The sequence below is a fragment of the Meles meles genome, chromosome 2, assembly GCF_922984935.1.
Source record: "Meles meles chromosome 2, mMelMel3.1 paternal haplotype, whole genome shotgun sequence".
NCBI lineage: Eukaryota > Metazoa > Chordata > Mammalia > Carnivora > Mustelidae > Meles > Meles meles.
In genome coordinates, this window is record NC_060067.1 from 101,100,671 (window position 1) to 101,123,555 (window position 22,885).

At 41.1% G+C, this 22,885-nt stretch overlaps 1 protein-coding gene across 4 annotated transcripts in view; it reads left to right on the forward strand.

Moving 5' to 3' along the window:
- The first annotated feature begins 5,007 nt into the window (after nt 1-5,007).
- PLA2G12A (phospholipase A2 group XIIA) overlaps nt 5,008-22,885 on the forward strand; it is a 29,302-nt gene continuing 11,424 nt past the window's right edge. The window contains exons 1-4 of one of the 4 annotated variants that reach the window (XM_045992554.1): nt 5,008-5,362; nt 11,750-11,826; nt 13,015-13,180; nt 15,033-17,305. In XM_045992554.1, coding sequence (XP_045848510.1) covers nt 5,116-5,362; nt 11,750-11,826; nt 13,015-13,180; nt 15,033-15,151 — 609 coding nt within the window. In that variant the 5' untranslated portion in view covers nt 5,008-5,115 and the 3' untranslated portion in view covers nt 15,152-17,305. Of the gene's footprint in view, nt 5,363-10,859; nt 10,914-11,749; nt 11,827-13,014; nt 13,181-15,032; nt 17,306-21,275; nt 21,701-22,885 lie in introns of those variants that run through there. The other 3 variants (XM_045992521.1, XM_045992530.1, XM_045992539.1) reach the window with 3 other exon arrangements.

Below are 22,885 nucleotides of genomic sequence, written 5' to 3' on the forward strand. Positions count from 1 at the left end.
ATGGGGTAAGAAAGACATTTAAGAGACCATTGGAACCATCCAAATAAAAAATGGCGAACGTGGAAACTACAGCAGGACACTTTTAAAGAGGATGACACTGATCCCAGATATATTAAGGAGTGAAATAGATGGCAGCTGGGGACAGAAAAAGAGGACGGCACTAAGGAGAGGGATAGGAGCCTAGAATAACTCCCAAGTTTTCTCTTGGTAATGAGATGATTGCTGTTGCTATTGATTAAAGAAATAAAGGAAACAGAGAAAGAGAAGCTGGTTTCATTAGTGAAGGATATTTTGAAGCTGTGAGGTCTGTGGGAGCCCAGGAAAGATGTATATAGCATGCAGCAGGAGATATGAAACTGAAAATCAGTCAGAGGTTTGGAAGTAACCAGAAATCCAACCTAGAGAGACCACAGAGCTGAATTTAGCCTGAAGGTCTAAAACCCTGCAGTCGTACCCACGTGGGTTCCTTTCCATCCTACCCAGCACATCTCTCTGCATGCTGAGGAATCGTACATTCTAGCCACAAAGATCACTTGAAAATCTCCTCCCTGATTGCTGTACTTTTAATGTTTTGTTCCTCCAAAGCTCATGTTGAAATTCTAATGCCCAGTGGGATGGTATTAGGAAGTGGGGTCTTCAGGAGGTGCTTAGGTCATGAGGTTGGAGGCCTCATAATGGGGATTAGTATTTTATAAAAGAAACCCCAGAAATTCCACCCATCCTCCATCACGTGAGGACGCGGATGTCAGCTGTCTGCAAACTGGAAGAGAGTCCCGTCCAGAACCTGATCACTCCGGCACCCTGATCTTGAACCACCAGCCTCTACAAGTCTAGAAATAAACTTCTGCTGTTTATAAGTCACCTAGTCTGTGGGATTTTGTTACAGTAGCCCAAGCAGACTAAAACACTGATCAAATTTGCCTGATGACGAACACCCAAAATGGAAAGCCATTATTTTCAACACATCATGGAACCAACCTGCGCTTATAGATCTGGTGCAGCCATCTCTTGTCCTTCACCTTGTCCCTGGTTTGAAAGCTATTCATGCTATTAATTTTTTATTTTTCTTAAAGGTAGAGGCTGGAAACTAGCACTTCTTTCCCCTTAAATTGAGCCCTGTTTAGAAATCAGTGTTCTAGCCTTAACACTGGGCAAAGATTGATCATTAAGGCTGGAATGGTTTCACCACGTGTCATTTATTTTCATCATAATAACAGAGCTCAGGCCATTTAACGAGACATTGGAAAAGACTAACAAATAGAAATTGCCCCTGATCGTTTGTATTTTGTTGATTTTGTATTGTTTCAAATAACAGAGAGGATTCCACTCTCCAAGCATTCTGGGTTAATACATTACATTAAACCCAATACATTTGGCATTCTCACTCATTAATAATATCATCACATTCCTTGACGTCCATGACAGTGAAACGACCATTTGGGGTTTCCAGAAGGTGTATCTGCCTGACCATGCTTATAATTGGACTGGAAAGCTCTGCAGAGAAAACACAGCCTAGTCTCAGCCACCCAGAAGACCACATTCCAAGGTACATGTATCATGTAGACAAGAATCAGCACATATATAGCATCTTTTATATTTTCATAATTTTGTTTTGATAATACTGACCAAAATTGCTTTTTCCAATTCCTCTTCCTTTTTTTTTCTCTCCTCTCACTACACATGTGTCTTGTCCCCAGTATTCTACTGAAAGTTTTCTGTGAAGTTCACCTTGACCTCCATGTTATTAAATTCAGCAATCAATACCAGGTCCTCATCTTCTTCTACACCAGCCAAATGGATGGTTCTGTTTTACCTAGACACACTGCAATAAAGCACTCTCTTGCTGCACTTGGATGCCCCTTTGAGCCTCTTTTGCCACTTCGTATTTCCCCAATCTTCTATGACTTATCCTTAGTCCTGCTTCTCTACATACTCCTGTTTTAGAGGATCTCTTCTAGTCCCGTGACTTTAAAAGTCATTTCTATGCTGAGGACTTCAAATAAATTTCTAGTTCTTATCCCACTTCTGAAGTACAACTTTAGAATAAGCTTCTCAAACATGATATGTCTGAAATTAATGTTCTAAATTTTCCCTGAAATCTGCTCCTTCTGAAATCCTCCCCATGTCATTTAGTGAGAACTCACTATCCTAAGTGCTAAAGCCAAAACCTCAAGGTCATTAATTCCTTCTTCCCTCGTGTACCATCCTCAATCCAACAGTAATTCCTGCTGGCTCTACCATCAGGTTATATCTAGAATGTGACCACTTTCACACCTCCATTCTCCTTCCCCGGGCCAAGTCATAATAATGTCTTACCTGGTTTGTTACATCCTTACTGGCTTCCTGGCTTCAGCTCCTGCCCATCCATAGTCAAATTATATCTAGACAACCTAGCCTTGTGCTAGCAGGAAAGACCTGGAAGTTGTGGGTTTGCAACCAACAGTGTCTGTCACAATAATAACAAGTTTTACTGATTAGATGAAAGTGCCCTGTAAAGAAGGCTCTTCTCAAACCATTTATGCTGTTAGGAAGAAAGGATGGAAGGGGTCTTCTAGAAGTTACATGATATGACCAGTCAGGGCTGGCTTCATGGCCATGAATCCTGTGTCTATGTACAAGGCACTGAACTCAGAAATGTTTCACATTTGCTTTAATGCTCTCCTGTCATCCTCTTGAAATTCTTTTTTTTAAGATTTTATTTATTATTTATTTGACAGACAGAGAGATTATAAGTAGGCAGAGAGGCAGGCAGAGAGAGAGGAAGGGAAGCAGGCTCACTGCGGAGCAGAGAGCCCCACGCGGGGTTCGATTCCAGGATCCTGGGATCATGACCTGAGCTGAAGGCAGAGGCTTTAACCCACTGAGTCACCCAGGCGCCCCCCTCTTGACATTCTTAATAATTTTTGAACACGTAGCCCTCTTTTTTATTGTGTACTGAGCCCTGCAAGTTATGTAGCTGGCCCTGCAAGTTATGTAGCTGGTCCTGTAGTCAATGCCAGACTCTTTTATCCCGCAGCAGGAATTAAGAGGGAAAAGTAAATCTTGGAATTACTGCAGCAGAACAACAAATATCTAATGATTGAATATGAAATAAATGTAAAAATAAAACTTAGAATCTTTTTCTGGAAAGATGGTGGTGATTCCTACGGGGAACACAGTGGTAAAGGAAATTTGTTTCAAAGAAAATGAGAACAACCCTATCAGTCCAAGGAACTGGAGTTTGAGAATTTAATCTCCAAAGAGAAGAGAGAGCAGACTGAATCTTTGGAGCAGAAGCTGTAGTTAAGGTATAAGAAATTAGATGAGATCACCAAGGAGTAAATGTTAGAGAAAGGAAAAAACGAGAGCCTTCGGGGCTTCCGTAACTGAGGGTTGGAATGGGGCTACTACATTCTCTCTTTTCTTGTGGAATATTTACTCACATATGGGAGAGTTTCTCTGAAGACTTGAAAGAACCAAAACTGGTTTAAGGTTTTGGGTGGTGGAATTAGGTGGGACCTCAGAGATAATCTCATTCAACACCCACACTTTAGAGATGAGAAAACCAATGCTCCAGAAAACTTTCTAAAACAAATTCTGTGTTCCCTTTTCTGAATGTTTTTAAATGCGCTGTCCAAAAATGAAGAAAAAAAAATCTTTGGCATCTCATGAAGGTAGAAAGAGCCCCTACTTTGACAGGATAACCTCACATGAATTCTCTGTACTTCCGACTCCTCCACGGTAAAAGGGGGACAACACCTCTCTGGCACAAGTCTCCCCTTCCACCATTGCCGTAGGCAGATCACAGCCCAAGACAGCCTGGCTGAGGGTCGCAGCCTGGGGTTGGGCTACATCTGTCTGCGTCTGCCAGGAGGGACTCCTTTTTGTTTCTAAGTCACCCAAAATCTACATCCCTGTAGAGCAGTGTTCTGAATGTGAGATAGTACATGTGAAGTGGATGGCAGGAGCAGAGTAAGTTCTCAATAAAGAGGGATGTAATTCCTAAGGACTCTTTAGAGCATATTTCTTACACTTAGGAAGCTTGTGTCAAACACAAAACGCCGAACTAGAATTTATTGGTAATTTTAGTAAGAAAGGACGTATCTATTCCCAACACTTGCAATATTGCCCTGGAATCTTACTGTAAAATTCTTAGAATTTCCGGGATACTAACACAACCAGATATTTGTAACTCTGGTAAAAAAACAAACAAAAATAAAAACAAAACAACATCAAAAAAACACTACTGCAATTATTATTTAAGTATTCTGCACAGCGCAGGGGGAAAAATACTGAGAAATTTCACCGGAGTTATCAAATTACAAAATATGGCGAGCACGAAAACAGTGATTTCCAATTAGGTTAAAAAAAACAAAACAAAAACTGTATTCAAGTGTAGAGTCCCGTTTATTCCTTATCAGGAAAGAAAACTCATAGTTTTTGCCAAACGGTTTTCTTTCAGAATTTCCTTTTTTTTTTTCTTTCTTTTCTTCTTCCAGAATTTGTAAATGAGGCTCTAACTCATGCTAGTCATTCAGGGACCACCTCGCCCTTGGATTGACCGCTCCGGCTCCCGTTCCCCCAGCCGCGACAACCGAAAGCACGCGAGGGGATCCACGTGTCACGCAGAATCACGTCCTCAAACCGAAGCATAGCTGGACCCCTCGCAGTGCTCTCTCTAAGGGGTTAGGGGAACCGATTTGTCCCACGGCGTCCACACCCATAAAAGCCTGTCCCTAGGGACGGGGGTGGGGTGGGGAGGGATGGCGATTGCTGTGCTGAACCCTGACAGGTCAAGTGGGGGCTCTTCACTTGGCTCTCCCCTCAGACAGTACTAATTAGAGCCCCTGCGGAGGAGCTCCGCGAGCAACGCTTAGACGAGGAGCTCCTCCCCACTACTCTTCACTCCGGGTTCGCCGGCCTCTGACGCACCACGCTAGCGCGCAAGCGCACAGTAGGGGCCGCGGGACCAGGCCAGCGCGTGCGCGGTGCCGCGCGTCTTCGCGACAGCGCCGCCTCCCCGCCAGAGCAGAGTAAGAGCGGTGAGGCCCCGCCTACTAGCTCGGAAGGAGGCGTGGGCATGGAGGCTGCTGGGGACGCCGAGCCCCGGGCTGGCGCCGCTGCTTAGGGTGCCCTATGGGCTCCGTGGGGGCACCGCCCGGTGCTGCGCGGATGGCCCTGCTCCCGCAGCCCGCGCTCGCCCTCGTCCTCCTCCTCTTCGTGCCTGCCGCTCTCAGGTGCCAGGAGCAGGCCCAGACTACCGACTGGCGGGCCACGCTGAAGACCATCCGGAACGGCGTTCACAAGATAGACACGTACCTGAACGCCGCCTTGGACCTCCTCGGAGGCGAGGATGGGCTCTGCCAGTACAAGTGCAATGACGGTGAGAGGGAGCCCAGCCCTGCGAGGCCCTCGCTTTCTGGGTGTTGCAGGGACGGAGGTCGTGGAGGTGTGGGATGCAAGGCAGACCTTGACGTTGTCCTCTAGCCGTGGAAAAACTTAACCACTGCTAGAGTCTTAGCGTTCTTGTGATTGAGCAATCAAGTTAGAAGTTCGCACCACCATTGTTAGAATATAAGAGGTCACAGGAGGTGTACACTCCGACCTGTTTTCATTGCTTTTGAATTACTACCTTTTCTTTTTCTCTCTCCCTTTTTCTTTTGCTGTTGCACGAAGTTGCCTCAGAATTTTGTGACGTACGCATCGTGGGACTGGAGCGGAACAGAACGATTTTAGCCCCATATTTTAGCGCCGTTAGTCAGCCGAACGTGCAGCATAAACAGAATTTTAATCATGACGTTTTACTTTTCTTAAGAATTGCTTTTAATTGTTTTCTTTTCCTGCAGGGCTACAGAAAATAAATTGCGACCTTTGTACAGACTTTTGGTGTGCTCTATTGTTGAGAAAGAGTTCTCATAACTCTTCCAGAAATTGTCTATCACGACTTGATAGTGACACTTCTTCTCCATTGTTGGTTAATACTAGTAATTGTTTTGATTTGCTTTTCATATTTTTTTAACTTTAGTTCTTTTTGAATCTGAGAACTTGTTCGGTGGCATTTTTGGTACTAATAAACTCAGTGTCTTAGGAGATACCTTTTTTTTCAAGCACTTGCTTTTTCTGATGTTTAAATATTGTAGCAGCTCAGATAAAGTACCCAGGCTTCTCTTTGGAAATTCAAAATGTTAAGATTTTTATTGGAAAATCATGTTTCCAATAAGAGTAGACAAAGTCGGGGCCTAGTTCATTTAATGCTTGGCAGCTTAAAGCAATAGGGAATTCAGTGACCAGTAAAACCAGATTGCATGTAGGTGAATTTAAAAGAAATCTGTGTCATGTGAAACTGTGATGCCATTTGCTGCCTTTAATTCTCAAAATAATTTCTAGTTTTATGTTAATGGAGATAAAGAATGAGCCATAGCTCATGTGCTATGAAGGGCTAAATGTTTCCTTCCTAAATTCATGCCTAAATGTTAACCACCAGTATGCAATGGGGAAGGATGTTTTTGTCCTTGTAGAGCTTGTTAGGAGGAATAAGTGAACTATTTGAAAATTAAATACTGCCTTTCCTGAGGTGGATGTCATCATTTTACTTAGTCATCCCCATTCATTATACAAATATTTGAGTGCCTGTTACGTCTCAAGTGTTCTACCAGTTGGAGATTCAGCAGTAAACAACACAAAATTCCTGTCCATGGAGCTTACATTTTGGTGGGGAGAGACAGTAAACTAAAAAATAAGTAAAATAAGCCCAAAATGCAGTATATGTAGGTCTGAAGTATGGCAGTGTTTTGAGAACTATAGTAAAAACAGTGATGGTGTTGGGAGGCAGTTTCCTCATTTAAATAAGTTGTTCAGGGAAGGTCTCACTGATGAGACAGCATTTGAGAAGAAATCTGAAAATGCTGAAGGTGACACTGTGATGATCTGGGGATAAAACCCTCCAGGCAGAGGGAATGGCCGGTGACAAGGACCTAGGAGAAAGACCAGTTGAGAATGACTCCGAAGATTTTGGCCTGAGCCAAAGGAAGGATGTGGTTGCCATTTACTGAGATAGGAAAGGTGTACATCTTCAATAAGCAATCTTCATAAACTTGTGATGAATCAGGGTTTCTAGAGTTTATTTATATTTGAAATAGGTCTGACCTTGAATGGATACTGTTCCTATTAATAAAGATGACTTTGATGTTTTGTTTTACTAAACCCTTTTTATCTTCAACAAGCCTTACTAAATTTACCATATGGAGTCTCAAGGAAGATCTCCAGCATAAATGAACTTGAGAGTTTAGGAAATGGTATGCTTCAGTGAACATCCTTTTGTGTCTTAGTAATGCTATCGGCTCATAGAATTGTGGTTCCAAGTCACCATGTTGATAATTCCAATATAATGAATATTGTTCTTTAATTGCTATTACTTGAGGAATCTCCCTGGAACCCTGTTTCAACCTTTCCGGTATTTTGGAATGCAAGTGATCAAATCAGGACAAAACAAACAGACAAATCCCAAAGCTAGAGGAGCATGACAATCAAGGGGTGTTTAATAGTTGCAGTAAAGAGGTTAAAGGGAACTTAAAAAAAGACTTGGTAGTAGGGAGAAGATGATCAGATTAAAGGGCACAGACTTGTTGAATTCAGTTATCTTTGTTTTATCAAAAGGATTGGCTTAATGGAGACTTGCTCCCTTCTGGCCATCCTCCCTCCGGTGGGAAGAAGGCTTTATTGAGATTGAAGTAGTTTCTTAGGGGAACAGATTATGTGGTCACTTTTTTTTCTTAACTTTTTTCCCCCAACTGCAAAGAAGATTTGAGAAAGAAAAACCTTGATTTCTTTTGAAAAATAGAAAACAAAATTGGCTTGTAAAGTGTTTTAGAATTATGAATAAGTAGCTCCTTCAGTGATACATGTTTTAACAGGATCCCTTTGGCTCTTGTGCAGAGGATAAGACTCCAGGGAGGTGGGAGAGCAAGAACGGAGGCAGAGTGACAGGGGCAGGAATTCAGACACAAGATGGTGGTGGTTTTGTCCAGGTTCAAAGCAAGAAAGGTGGTGAGAAGTGGTTGGATTTAGGGATGATATTCTGAAGGAAGAGCCTGAAGGATTTGCTGATAGCTCAGAAGGAAGGTGTGAGTAGGGTAAAAAAATGATTCCAAAACTTAACTGGCCTAAATGATTGGAAGGATGGGGTTGCCCTTAACTATAATAGGGCACACCATGGAAAAAAGTCATTAGGAAAAAATCAAAGCATATTTGTATGCTTTTGAGAACGATTCAGTAGAGAATGAAAACACCGTGGAGGGAGAAATGAAGAATTATTGGAGTCAGTTCCTTAGGTAAGTGAGAGGAGTGGGTTCCAGTGCATAAATAGGTTGGCCAAGAGCACAGATGGCCTATCCCTGTTAATAGGAACAAAGGTAGGGGATAGGAGCACCGATGCTGATTAGGTGGATAGGTGTCTGAGTTCTCTTCCGATCACTTCACAGTTTTCTCAGTGAAGTAGGAATCAAGGTCATCAGCTAAGAACGAAGATGGGAATGGAAGTGGTAGACATTGAGGAAAATAGGAGATTGAGTGAACTAGAAAAATAAAGTAGCACAAGGGCCCTCTGAAGATCAATTCATGAATTAAAACCTCAAGTGTTTGGAAAAGCTGTTTGAATTCTACACTGCATTTCCTATAAAGCACAGTGCTAAGGTCTTTGTCCCAACAGCCTTCCCTATCTATTTCTCATTGACTTCAGTGTCATTGACGTGAACGAAATTGGTCCATTTGGAAGTATTTACATCAAATTTCTAAAAAAACATATAGAAAAGATCTGTCGTTACCTCAGTCCAGGCAAATCTTTAGATTTTATCTGTCCATACTGATGATAAAACAAAGCATCAAGAGAGGAGCATTTGCCTAAGTCAACAAGTAGAATCAATGAATAGTATTTCCGTGTAGTTGTACCCAGTGGATTTGGTTTGTTTTTTAAGTTCTTCTCATTTCATTTTTTTCTTTGCTTCCTGTACTGGCTTACAAATTTCAGGGAGTAGTAGCTCTGATACATCATCTAATATTTAGGCTCAAAATTAAAGCTGTAGAGATGCTGAGTCTCTAGCAGTAGATAGAGTTTATTTTAGAAAGAACTGATGTTTTTTTTCCTACTGTCCAATGTATCTTAGTACTGAGACATAGCTAAAATATATGCTAACTGTCTTGGGCTCTGTTAATTCAAGACTTTATCTACTTCAAAATAGGCCCATCACACCTCCTGGTTTTCAGTTTGGGATGGCACATTTTAAAGAGATGTGACAAACGAGAAGTGATCAAGCTTTGGAGGCTGATCAATGCTTGCCAAACTTAAAGGAGACTGAAGGATAAGCGGCAGTACCAGTTTATTTATAATGAATATTAGAACTGCATTCCAAGTCACCTGCCTATTCGTTCATTCATCAACAAATATTTATTGATAACCTAACCATACGCTGGGCAGTGTTCGAGGCTTTGAAGATACAAAACAGAAATTCATGCTGTCATGGAGTTTATATTTTAGTATGGGGAGACAGATAATAAGTAGGTTAATAACATAATATGTTTGACAGTTATGCATGCTAAATATGGTATGGTCAGAGAAGACATTGCTGAGAACATGAAGGAAGAGCCTCCACATAGAAGAACAGCAGGTTGAGTGGCATTAAGGCAGGAGCAGACTTGGAGTGTCTGGAATAATGGAGAAGTCAGATGTGATGGACTGAAGTGAGGATAGAGAGAATAGTAAGATGAGGTCAGAGAAGTCATGGTGTGTTGTGTGGCGGTGTAGATTATACAGAGTTTCTAAACCTTGGAAGGGAATGTGGGCTTTTATTCTGAATAAGATGAGAAGCCATTAGAGGGGTTTTGACAGAAGAAAAACGATCTACCATTTTAATAGGATCATTCAGGTTCAGTGTTGAGAATAGACAATGGCTAGAGGTGATGTGGGCGTGCTGTGGAGTGGCGAAAGCGAAGTAGGGAGATGTTAGGAGGTCATGGCAATAATCCATGGTGGCTTAGAGCAGGATGGTAGCTGTGGGTTGGGAAGAAGTGATTAGATTCTGGATATTTTGAAGGTAGAGTCAGCAGGACATGCTGTGGAATGGATGTGGGATATAAGAAAATGGGAGAATTAAAGATGGCTAAGGTTTTTTTCCTGAGTGCTGGGAATGTTGGAGTTGCTTTTATCTGAGAAGAGGGAACTATGGATGGTGCAGGTTTCGGGATGAACGTCAGGAGGTACATCTAAAGTTTGAGGTGCCCATGAGCTACCTGGGTGATTAGTATATCCTCCCTCTTTGGGCCCTGTTAAGTGGAAAGCCAAATCATAAACAATCTCAAGAACGAAGGACCAAAAGCAGGAGGTGAAGGATCACAGTGACTCATCTGTGATAGCTTGAGGCATGTACCTTCACTTTCCAAGGGCCTAGAAACAACCATCCTTCTTGAACAGTGCTGGAGAAGCAAGACTAACTTCTGTCATTGACCTCCTCTTTCCTTGATCCATCATAACCATTCTCTTCATCCGTACTATTCTTCAGACTGGGTGGAGCAGGCTAACGCTTTGTATCTTCTTGAGGTTATACTCTCTTTAGGCTTTAGTTGTCACTTCAGTCAAGCATGTAAGTCTTAGCAACTCACTTAAACCATTTTTAGATCCTTACTTTGAGTTGATTACTTATTTTGATGGTTGATTACTGGAAGAGCTGCTTTCCCCCCGCCCCCCCCAATGTACTTTTGGAGGGTAAACTTATCTTTGGTCTTCTAGTAATAAATAGTTGCCTGAAACTTGGTGGATACTTTGTATTTTTCCTAAATAAGGAACTCTGGAGAGGTATTTGGAATAACAGGGAATGTTTTGCTTCTAGAATTGAAGATAAATGGGAGTCCCAGATGTTGGGAGGATTGCTTATGTAAAATAGGTAATTGGCTTGTTTTGTGTTCCCCAGCGGTACAGGATTCCTCAAAAGAAAATAGGGAAGCATTGAACAGTTAGTGCCATTCTACAATGGAATAGGCTCTTTCTTGATGCTGTAGAAGGATCGTGGGAAACATTCAAGAGAAAGTAGGTGACTGGTATCTTGACGTGATGTATATATTTCATGAGGAGATATTTTTGAAGTATTTTGCAGCAGTTAAGATTGCTGTGATAAGGTCATCTTTCTCCTTGCTACTGAACCATTGGTGCTATTAGGGAGAATAAAACTGGAGTAATATGGTTACCAAGCTATCTTTATTCCTGACCTTTTTCCTTAGCTGGCAAAGAAGTATATTTGTGAAATGGTTGGTTGGAGTCCAGGCTAGAATATGTGGTCCTGTAATGTCTTACAATGGCATTAAGGCAATTAAATGTTCATTGGGTGACCTTATCTTCCTTAGCTTTAAGCTCTTTGAGTAAACTGGTTAGTTAATGGTTATTGAGGTTTGTGTGTAGTGGAGTATTGGCTGAAGGTTGGGAAGATACAGTTTTGCCCTATAAAAGTTTTTAACCAAAAAAATGTGTTAGAATGTACAGGGAAACAGGGTGGATTTATCTTTCATATATATGGACCCAGTCTCACATATACTCTCTGAAACCTCCTGAAGTCCAGAGTAAGCTTTTACATGTTTTGTGTAGTATAGGCTTAAATAAAGACATTCACTTATGTCAGTACCCAAATATTAAATATTTCCAAGGCTAATCTGGTAGTATATCATAGACCTTTTTGCATGTTTTTTATCATACTTGAAAATTAATTATACCATTTATATTTTATAGGATCTAAGCCTTTCCCACGTTACGGTTATAAACCCTCCCCGCCGAATGGATGTGGCTCTCCACTGTTTGGTGTTCACGTAAATACCATTATTTTCTTATTTGAAAAGCTTTATGATCAGTAGGCTATGTAGTACTCTTTTCTTTTCTTTTTTTTTTAAGATTTATTTATTAGAGAGAAAGCGGGCACAGGTCAGGGTGGGGAGGGGCAGATAGTGAGGGAAAGGGAGAATCTCAAGCAGACCCCCTGCTGAGTGTGGAGCCCAGCAGTTCAGCCCTGAGATCATAACCTGGGCCAAAATCAAGAGCCAGACGCTCTGCTGACTGAGCCCCCCAGGTGCCCCAACTGTATAGTACCCTTAATTATGCAAGACTGTCAGCGTATCCTCAGGATCACAAATAATTTTGCTTGTTATAATGGTAATTGAGTTTATTATATTCTTTTATAGCTAAAACATATTAGTAAGTCCTAACAAAACCAAATGGAATAAAATTCATGTTTAATTTTTTAATCTTATAGATATTAATATTATTAAAAATATATTTCTTCATGTCACAAACATGGTTTAAAAAATTTATACGAGTAATGCTACTTGGATAAAAAAAGTATAGATAAAGCATATTTTCTATACTAAAGCAAAGCTAAATAAGATAGCTGTGTTTTTTGGTAGGCGAAGCTGAATCTGAGCCAACTATTGTGAGAAAAAAATGTTGATGAGTGATTCCTGGACATAAGGGTTTTACGTATAAAAGTTATTGAAACCATTTAAAGATAATTTATAGATTTGAAGGAACAGTATCTTTAGGGAATTGATACTTAAAGGTTGAACCACAATAAGATAAAATGTAAGTTGTAGGAGCTTAAAAGTTTTCAGTGATACTTTATATAAAGTACATTTTATAGGGGGAGAGGTACAGACTACTTTGGAATGTCCAAAAATCAGTCTTTGCTCTTAGCCTGACCTTTCTGTTCTTAAAACTATGTTTTGTGTTTTGGACAATTGGAAGTTATATTTGTTACTAGCAGATAACTGAATATTGCAAAATAGGGAGTTCTGAGGCATGGCTGAGAGGGAGAGCATGTAGGTGCATGTGAGTGAGTGATGGGCAGATGCATAAGTAAAATGGAAAACATTCATAGACAGAAATGGATTTGGGGAGTTATGCAGCAGTCATCATCCTTGATTTCTAAGCCTACTTGAATGCATTACTTTAGCAGAGGAATTTTGAATTTCACCAACAATAATCCATCCAAATGCCTCTTTCAGCTTAATATTGGCATCCCTTCCCTGACAAAGTGCTGTAACCAACATGACAGGTGCTATGAGACCTGCGGCAAGACCAAGAACGACTGCGATGAGGAATTCCAGTATTGCCTCTCTAAGATCTGCCGGGATGTGCAGAAGACACTAGGACTGGCTCAGCACGTGCAGGGTAAGGAGGATCCAGCAGGATGAAGATGAGTGCAGTTTGTCAGGTTTTATGGATTGCTTTATGTTTCACTATAGGAGTTACCACTAGAAATCTTTCGCTTTGTATTACTTTATCTGTTGTGACACAGCCCCTTCAGTTTCTGAGATGAGGAGTCATTGATTTTGTCATCTCAAATGATTTATAGTCGTGGAAGCAAAAAGTGTTAGGAAACCTTGGGAAGAGGGTATGCAAGGCAGACAAGAATTCATCCACGATCGTGTACCCTGTAGTCTGTCTCTAATTATGAGAGCCTGAAGTTTGAAATCCTGGATCCAGTGATTTTAAGTGTATAGCACATAGGATTTCAAGTGGGAAGTTCTAGAGGATTTGTGCTTAACTGTCTCTTCATATGTATCTGTGTCAGGAGGGTCCCCAAAACCACCTCCAAGTTTGCTAGGAGGACTCACAGGATTCAGCAAATACTCATACTCAGAGCGAAGGGATACGAAGCAGAGTCAGCAAAGGGAAAAGGTGTATCAGTGTGCCCATTTATAAAATAATACCCATGTCATAGAGTTGAAAGATAGAAAATAAAATATTTGTGGAAATACAAATCACTGTACAAATACTAAAAGTTATAAAATCTTTTCAATGTCAAGCCGAAGTATTTATCATACATTGAAATTGGAAGAGAAGGTGCAAGAAAGGAAACTATGCATTTTAAAGCATTTTCATAAGATACCATGCTAGGTATTTTAGATCTGTTTTCCTCAGTGTTCACAAAAACCCAAAGAAGTAGGTAGTGGTGTACTAATTTTCCAAGGAAGGAAACAGAAGTTCCAGGAAGTAACTTGTCCTAAGTTGTATACTTCCGATTTTATTTTTTTTTTTTAAGATTTTATTTATTTATTTGACAGACAGAGATCACAAGTAGGCAGAGAGGCAGGCAGAGAGAGGGGGGAAGTAGGCTCCCTGCTGAGCAGAGAGCCTGATGCAGGGCTCGATCCCAGGACCCTGAGATCATGACCTGAGCTGAAGGCAGAGGCTTAACCCACTGAGCCACCCAGGTGCCGCCATACTTACGATTTTAAAACTCGTGCTCTGTCTATTGCAGTATTCCCCGAACAATGTCATGGGTCTGATTCTGAATTCCTAGTAGTAACTGTCAAGGAAGAAGTCTCTGCAGCTTGAATTCCCAGCCTCTGAAAGCTTTGCACGCTCTTGGCTGAGCAAGCTAGTTGCATGGTGGACGCATACATGGATGTATCTCCTGTCTTCTGATCTAAGGACATACTCATTTGGCTAAATGATGAAGCCAGTTTCCTTCCAATGTTCTATTGAATAAGTATAGTCTTTACACTTCTGTGGTGGTTGTGTTCTTTAACAGCACAGCCTTCTGGAGAAGTTTGAAAATGTCAGGATTTTGCAATGAATAGTTTCTTCCTTAGTGTGAGTATTTGGATAACTAAAAGCTATTCTGTGCTTTCTCTGTTTTTAACCTTTATTTTTTTTTACACCTAAAAATCTTCCCTTGCACTGCAAAATTAAGTGTGTTCTAAGGCATCTTTATTAGTGGCATTTTTCAGATAAAAGGAAAAGTAACCGTGATGAACTGTGTTATTGAGACTCATTTGCCTTGTAGAAAAAAATAGGGATGAACGGTTGTGAGCAAACAAAAAAGTAGATACATGCTCAGCATGCTAACCCTGGAAGTCTGTGTGTGTGTGCTTCTGGCCCACGAGGGTTTGGGAGATCGTTGATGTAACAGATGTTTAAGAGCTCACCAAGGAGGTGCCTGACACTGTGCTGTAACATGTAATATGTGTGGAGGGAGAGCAGTTGCCAGCAGTAACAGCACTTTCTTACTTTGCAGCCTGTGAAACCACAGTGGAGCTCTTGTTTGACAGTGTTATACATTTAGGCTGTAAACCGTATCTGGACAGCCAACGAGCCGCATGTAGGTGTCGCTATGAAGAGAAAAGTGATCTTTAAAGAAGATGCTGACAGTTGGTGACAGCAGATAAGGACAGAAGAATATAGCCTTTGACAAAGAACTACTGTTTTTATAGCATAAAGCTGCCTTATTTTTGTGAAAGGATTATTTTAAGACTTTATTTTGACATTAAAAGTACAAACTAAAGGAAAATGTGGGGGAGGTGATCTTCCTGGATGTTGCTGCGTTATTGTACCGAATTGTCTTGACCAGTCTCAGAAAGAGGTGCATGTTAAGGGGAGAATATTTTAAAAGGAGTCTGTAACTCAGTATTCACAACTGTATTTACCAAAACAATGAGGTCAAATGTAAAATTGATTACAAGGTATGTTGAACATAATCTTACTTGGAAATACGGGAAAATCTTCACTTAGAAGTATATGTTTACTATAAGATTTTAAATATACATTTATACCTGGAAAGATCTGACTTTATTTTTTCTCTATTTTAATTAACACATAATATACTGTTTTCCTGTAGCCCATCGAGCATATGAATAAGTCTCACTTCTGTTAATGATAAGACTAGTTGCCAGGACAAGTTTTCCATGTCTTTTTTTCTTAGAAAATTGGAACCATCAACTGGTGGCTTCTTAGGGGGCAAAACCTGGGTATCTAGGTATTATGTAATATGTCTAGAAGGTGACATGAACAAAATTCAGAAGCACAGCCACTCCTATTTTATGAACCGTTCATATGACAGGTATCATATTTTGCTATAACCTTTGCGTAAATTGAAGAAAAGATGGATTTAATGACACAATTGAAAAGTTACTTCACATACAGATTAGAGCATTATATGCTGCTATGCTTTGGTGTTTTTTCCCTAGTACTTGGTCCTCATACTAGATTGGGGTATATTTTGAAAAGTCTGTAACCTTTTCCTAATAATGGTCTTAATAAATACTGTTCTTGATACTTTTTTTTTAAGTCTTTAACTGTGGAATCAAAAGGAATGGTAAAGCAAGATACAAAGAACTATCTTTTGTAGCTTTTTTATTTACATTGAAAATTGTTAGCAGATGTTTAAAAGCAAATTCCAGAACCTCAGCTGCCTCTAGAAATGTCTGTACATGTTGAAGGTTTCTCATTTCCAAAGTTTCCTTTGGAAAGCGCAGCTGTATTCCTCTACTGCTCTTTGCCTACCATTAATTGTTGGCTTTCCCTAGCCTAGGATCCCAAGCCATGGATAGCTTTTGGGTAACTTATAGCCAAAGTTACAAAGATAAAATGCTTGGAACATCAGAAAGGATAGCTGCAGGAGAGGTGGTTCTCTTTAAGTCATTACAGGCAAAGGGGCAGAGAAAAAAATATATTCTGGGGAAAGGGCCACATTCCTAACTTTGAATAGGTATCGTTGCTAAAAATCTAGTAACTTCCCAAACTAAGATGATGGAGCTTTTCTGCTAAGAGATGTGCCATCTATGGGATAAGACAAGTGTATCCCTAAGACTAATGGAGCAAACTGGGTTCTAACTTAAATGTTTGGAACCCTTAATTGATACTTTCAGACTTTTAAAAAGGTTAACAGTTTTATAAGCCATTATCCATATTTAATCTTTCCCAGTATTTACTGTTGAAATACTTGACCAGGTATCTTTAAACTTAGAATAAATGTGTGGATTTTCTTGGCTTCCTCAAGAGGACAGACTCAGAATTCTATAAAATATTTAATTCATAGTTATATACAAACATCAGTGGAAGCTGTTTTTATGTGTTAAGATTTTTATCTTGGAATAATTTTAGATTTACATAAAAGTTTCAAAGATAGAGACTTGCTATATACTCCTTACCCCTAATGTTAACATTTTACATAACCATGAAACATTTGTTAAGAAACCAACATTAGTAATTGCTATTAACTAAACTCTAGACTTCATCTGGATTGTATTGTTTTTCCACTAATGTCATTTTTCTTTTCTAGGATCCAGTCTAGGATACCACATTGCATTTAGTCATCATGTCTGATAAGCCTCTGGTCTGCGATGGTTCCACAGGCTTGTTTTTCAATATCTTAACAGTTTTGACGAGTACTGATCAGCTATATTGTAGAATGCCCCTCAATTTGGGCTTGTCTGATGTTTCCCTCATAATTGTACTGGGGTTGTGGATATTTAAGGAAAAAAACCATAAAGCATTCTTCTCATCAAATCACATCTGTAGTCAAATGTTATTAACTTGGTGTGTCAACTCTGAAAACTTGCTTAAGGTAGTGTCTGTCAGCTTTCTCCACTGTGAAGTTACTCTTTCCCTTTCCATACTTCTGTTCTTTGGAAGCTAGGCCTCAAGTCAGTCTGTGGGAGGTGGAGGGTGGCAAGATTCTGTTCTACTTACTGGAAGGGGAGTATCTTTATATAGTACTTGGGATTTTTCTGTAAAAAGGATTGGTCTCCTCACCCCTCCCATTTATTCAGTTACTTAATCAGTGTGGACTCATGCATATTTCTTTAGACTTTGGGTAATGTTTATTTTATTGCTTAAATTATTCCAACTCAGCTAATGGGATTTATGTCAGGTTGGCTCCTGTTGGTCTTTAATGTGTCCCCATCCTTTTGATTTTTGAGCACTTCCATATTTCCTGGCAAGAAAGTAAGAATGTTGCTCTGGGCTTGTCTTGTATATTTCCAGTGCTAGAATCAGCCTCTTCTTCAGAGAGCACCGGTTCTTGTTATTAGAGAATGGTTTCTAGTGGAACTTAGAAACCAATATCTGGGTGCTGGATGAGCTCATTGCTATAGGGGTGTCACTGCTAGACCCTCCCAGCAAACAGAGCTAGGAAATATGTATGTGTATTAACCTATGTACATGTACAATCTGTAATGATTTCTCTGTGTGTGTGTGTGTGTGTGTGTGTGTGTGTATATATATATAGCCAAATGTGAGTTCTTACTGATGTTTTCACTTGAATCATGTACCACAGAACATGTATTTAGATTTTGAGAATGGTATTTGCCCTATCCATAGAATAAATGCATAAAGAAAAGAACAAGCAAAAAGAAAACCCCAGCTCTCTGCAAGAAATACAATACTAATATTTTTAAATAAAACTATATTGCCTTCAAATAATGCTATGTCTTTAAAACCTTTTGACATACTTCTTCCAGCAACAGATAAGGCTGTATTCACTTCACTGGTGGAGAAACTGAGGCACCAAGAAGCTCTAAGGAAGAGAGAATTGAACTGTGAGGACAAAAGCAATTAAACACATCTGGAGCAGGCTTTCTTTCAGTGAACCTGTAAACTATACTAATAATATTAATTAAAAGTTTTATTAGCTTCCAATTTTAGTATGTGTGCTGCCGAAGCGAGCACAGTTTTATTCGCTTCTAATTTTTCGTAAGATGAAAAAGCATTTCTGTCAAAATTTGTAGAAGGTATGAGATTATCAGGAAATCATAATGTATAATATTTTATCGTGGTACAAAACAAGAATAACATCTAACGAAGACAATGGAATCTCTATAAAAACAACTGTTTAGTAGACTGACTTCAGTAACTTTGAAGTAGAATGAAACCCATTAGGTAAGATTCTTCCACATATCTTTTGTTGCATTGTTCAAATTCAGAGATATTACTTGCAGTATATTCAGGTCTTGTATAATGACTGGTTATAATAATTGAAGTAGCTGCGTTAGTTTGTTGTTTTTCCTCATGGCTTAACCTTACAAAACCAGCCATCTGCTCAAATCATAAAAGCAAGAATGAGGTGTAACAAAAGGTAACTAATAGTTTATTAATAAAAACAACTAAACTTGATCAATAGTATCCTCTTAGCAATAGCCATAGTGATATTAGGCTTCTTTGCCTCGGGCTTGAAGGTTTCCAAAACATCCAAGTCTCCTTGCTGATAACTTTACAAGCCTTTTTTTGTTGGCTTTTAACTTTTCTTAAGTGTAGGAATCACAATAGAAAACTAGTATTTTTGTGATTATATAGGGAAAAACCAGAAGGTTTAGTGGGGTAAACTGAAAAAAAAAAAAAAAAGACTAAAATTTGAAGATTATCTCTGAATTTTATTCCAGATGTTTCACTTCTAGGATAGGTGACAGCTACGACCTTCAGTTTCAGTAAGTTCTATGAAAGTGACATTCAAGCCATCTGTCAAGTAACTTTCAGTCTTTAGGGTATCTTAATTTTATGGATTTGTGTTAGGTTCTTTTTTTCTTCTTTGAGAAGGTAGGATGGGTAGGATTCTAATTAGTCTCTGTCCATGGTTTTCAAACATGAGCATCCAGTTCAATCACTGGATTCTGGCTTTAAAAACACCTAATGGGGGGTGCCTGGGTGGCTCAGTGGGTTAGAGCCTCTGCTTTCAGCTCAGGTCATGATCCCAGGGTCCTGGGATGGAGCCCTGCATCGGGCTCTCTGCTCAGCAGGGAGCCTGCTTCCCCTCCTCTCTCTCTCCTGCCTCTCTGCCTATTTGTGATCTCTGTCAAATAAATAAATAAAATCTTAAAAAAAACACAAAACACCTAATGGGCACCGCTCTCCTTAACCCCCAGCTCCTCATTCAGATCTCTTTCTGTAGGTCCCAGAGTTTGCATTTTTAGTAAGTTCCTAGATGATGTGGATACTGCTGGCTCAGAGACCACAGTTTGGGAACTGGTCTAGGAAGTCTTCAGTAGCTAAAAATAATGTACTGAAAGCTTGCTATGGGCCAGGTACTGTTCTAGAAGTTTGGCAGTTACTGTCTCCAAAACTTGAGTAAACTTGGTCCCCATTTTACATAGAAGAATTTGAAGCTGGGAGAGATTAAGTTGCATTATTTGTGCAATGTTTCAAGGCTAAGAAAATAGTGGAGCCAGGTTAGAATCTAGGCAGCCTGTTGGCCAGTCCTAGACACTTACCCATTTTATTATGATAGCTATTGCTTTAAAAAGCTAAAATTACACATTTATAATTTTGAAATAAGTATCTCAGAATGCTTTGTACTTATGTCTTAAGATAGGCAAAATCCTACTTTAAAATATAACCACATGCATATCCTATAAAAACACAATTTTCTAAGATAACAAGATATTTAGAGGGGAAGCAAATTTCTTTCATCTGCTCCTTTCAGATAAGTAGAAAGAAGGTCAGGTGTTCTACTCCTATAGAGGGAGTGTTTTCAGGACTCAAGCAGAGGAGACCCTGAAAATTAGGCAAAAGGACAGGAAGTTCTGGTGGTCAGATAACACATTCAAACTGGATAAAGTCCAGAGTGCAAATGGTGAAATCCTGGATCTCCTTCAATGGATAAATATTTATTGAGCACCACCTACATGCTAAGCAACCCTGCCAGGTAATGGGGAAACCAAAAGGCCAATCCTTTGAATGAGCTAAAATATTGTGGTAACAAATAGTTTTAGCTCTTCAAAGCCATGCACTGTTCTAAGTAGTCATTTCACGTAATCCTTGCAAAACCATTTAAGGCAGAGAATGAGATTTCATGTCCTAACTACAGAGTAAGTTACTAAAATAGATTTCTGAAATATTTTACACATACAGCGAAATGAACAGTAGTAAATAGGAAAATCCTGATTTCATACTCTAGTTAATGACAACACACGTGGGAAGAGTTATTACGTTAAATTTTGTTTTTCTCTCCCCAATAGAATATTTATAGAAGACGGATACCTTATACTTATTTTAATGTATTAGAAATGATGCCTTAACACATTTTTTCCCCAGTCTGAAGATGGTTACTTTTTTAAATGACAAGGACCAGAGAAGTTATAAAAGCGGAAGCCACCTTTTCATCCGATCTTAGAGTTGCTCTTTGAAGCAAATTTACAAAATAGCCAGCCACCACCACCTAAGGCGGAGCTCGGTTAAATGCAACCTTGAGCGCCCCGCCGCGCCCAATTAACACAGTTTGGGCATTTTATCAGGGTAAGGACAACAGGCTCTGGCTCAAGAAATATCATCTGTAGACTCCAAAGTTCGGGCTCCGAATATCTGCATGATTGCTTCCCGGAATTAACTTTACCTATGAAAGTCAGACTTAAAAATCTTAGGGTTGCCTCCAGTTTTACTTTGTCCCGAATCCCAAGAGCATTTAAAGTCATTACAGGTCCAGTAAAGTAACTGTCGCGGGGGAAGGACTGTCCACGAAACAGGAAAACGCGACGCCCTCTGCCTTGGAGGCGTCCGGGAAGAGCGAGCCCTGGGGGCGGGGACTGCGAGCCTCGGCTCCCCACAGGTGCTCTGAAATCGCCCGCCGCTTCCCGATCACCCGCTTGCCCTGTGCCCTCGGGGTGGCAACCGGCATTTCCCGAGGGTCAGGCTCGTCTCCAAGTGCCGGGCAGACGACACAGCGTCGATCGGCCCTCCCCGGACGCTCTAGTCCTTGCACTAGTCCTTGAACTCGGCGGGCGAGAAGCTCAGAACTGAGACGCGACTCCCACCCACACCCGGGGGCCCGCGGCGAGCGGCGCGGGGGCGGGGGAAGGGGCGGGAGTTTGCGGGCGGCCGGCTGCAGGAAGGGGAGGCCGCCCGGGCGGCTGCGCTGCTCTGCGCTAGGGGCCTCGATGAGCTCCGGGCGGCGACTCCGCGGGGTTCGCCCTGCAGGTAGGCCGGGGGTAGGGGGTGGGAGGAGGCGCCGGACAGCTTCCGCGGGGCAGGCGGGCGGGAGCCGGGAGGCGGGTACTGTGTCTGCTGGAAGACCCACCAAGAGTTGCGGGTCCTGGAAGGAAGCACTGAGGTCCGGCAGGGGCAGCTTATTAGTTTTTTGGTCTAGAAAAGCAGCCCAGAACTTCGTGGTCGCTCGGTGCGGCTCGGGGTAGCGGCGCCCAGCGCTGGGGCGTGCCCGGGCCGCCTTTGTCCTCCGGCGGGTTGGTTATCCCTTTCCGGCCGTCGGCATTTAAACCCTGGAAGGCGGCGGGGCCTGTGCTGGCGCCCCCCTGCGCTTGCTCTGCTCTTTTGGAAAGTTGACTCTCGGAAGTTGGGTCTGGTTTTTTCTACTCCTGAGTAAAAAGTAAGAAGTGTTTGCATGCATAATAATGGAAGCATAACCAGCCCGCGGGAGCGCCTACTTATGCCCGTACTTGACTTGGGTACAAAACCTAGGCCTTGGCGGTTTGGGCAGCCCCAATGTCTCTCCCACACCCACGACTGTTTGTGGATTTGAGTTGAAGCCACATCTTTCCCTACAGAATAATTAAGGGCTAAACGTGGACTTCAGAACTTTCTTCCTTGTCACTAATTATATCACTGATAGCTTTAGAAACTTCGAGCCTGGCCATAGTGAAAAAAAAAAAAAAAGAGAGAGAGAGAGAGAAAGAAAGAAAAGGTTGAAACTAGTGGTTGATGCAGAATACCTTATTTCAGAGCTTTTTACTCTGTGCTGCAGGAAACCGGGCTTGCCCCTGAGGCAAGTTGTAGGACCACCTTGGCTATTCAGGGAGTGGCCTTGCCCGGGACGGACGGTGCAGGTCCGGCGGCCACTCCCATTTTGGGTTCTGTGGTGGGAGGTGGGCAGCAGGGGCAGGGCTCCGTAGGACGCCAACCACTAGTCAAGGCACTTCCCCCTCCATTCTTTTAATCCCATTGCTTTCCTTTTCCCACCCGCGTCCTTCCTTTTTCTCCACCCCACCCGCTTTTTAGTGTGTTCTAGCCCTGATATAGCTTACTCAATGTAGGATTATTAAACAGATTCTTGATAGGGAATATGGGTGGAGTTTGATCGGTACTGCAGTGCATGAAGACGATGACCATGGTTAATGGAGAAGGTTGGGGAAATGAACACTTAGTTTA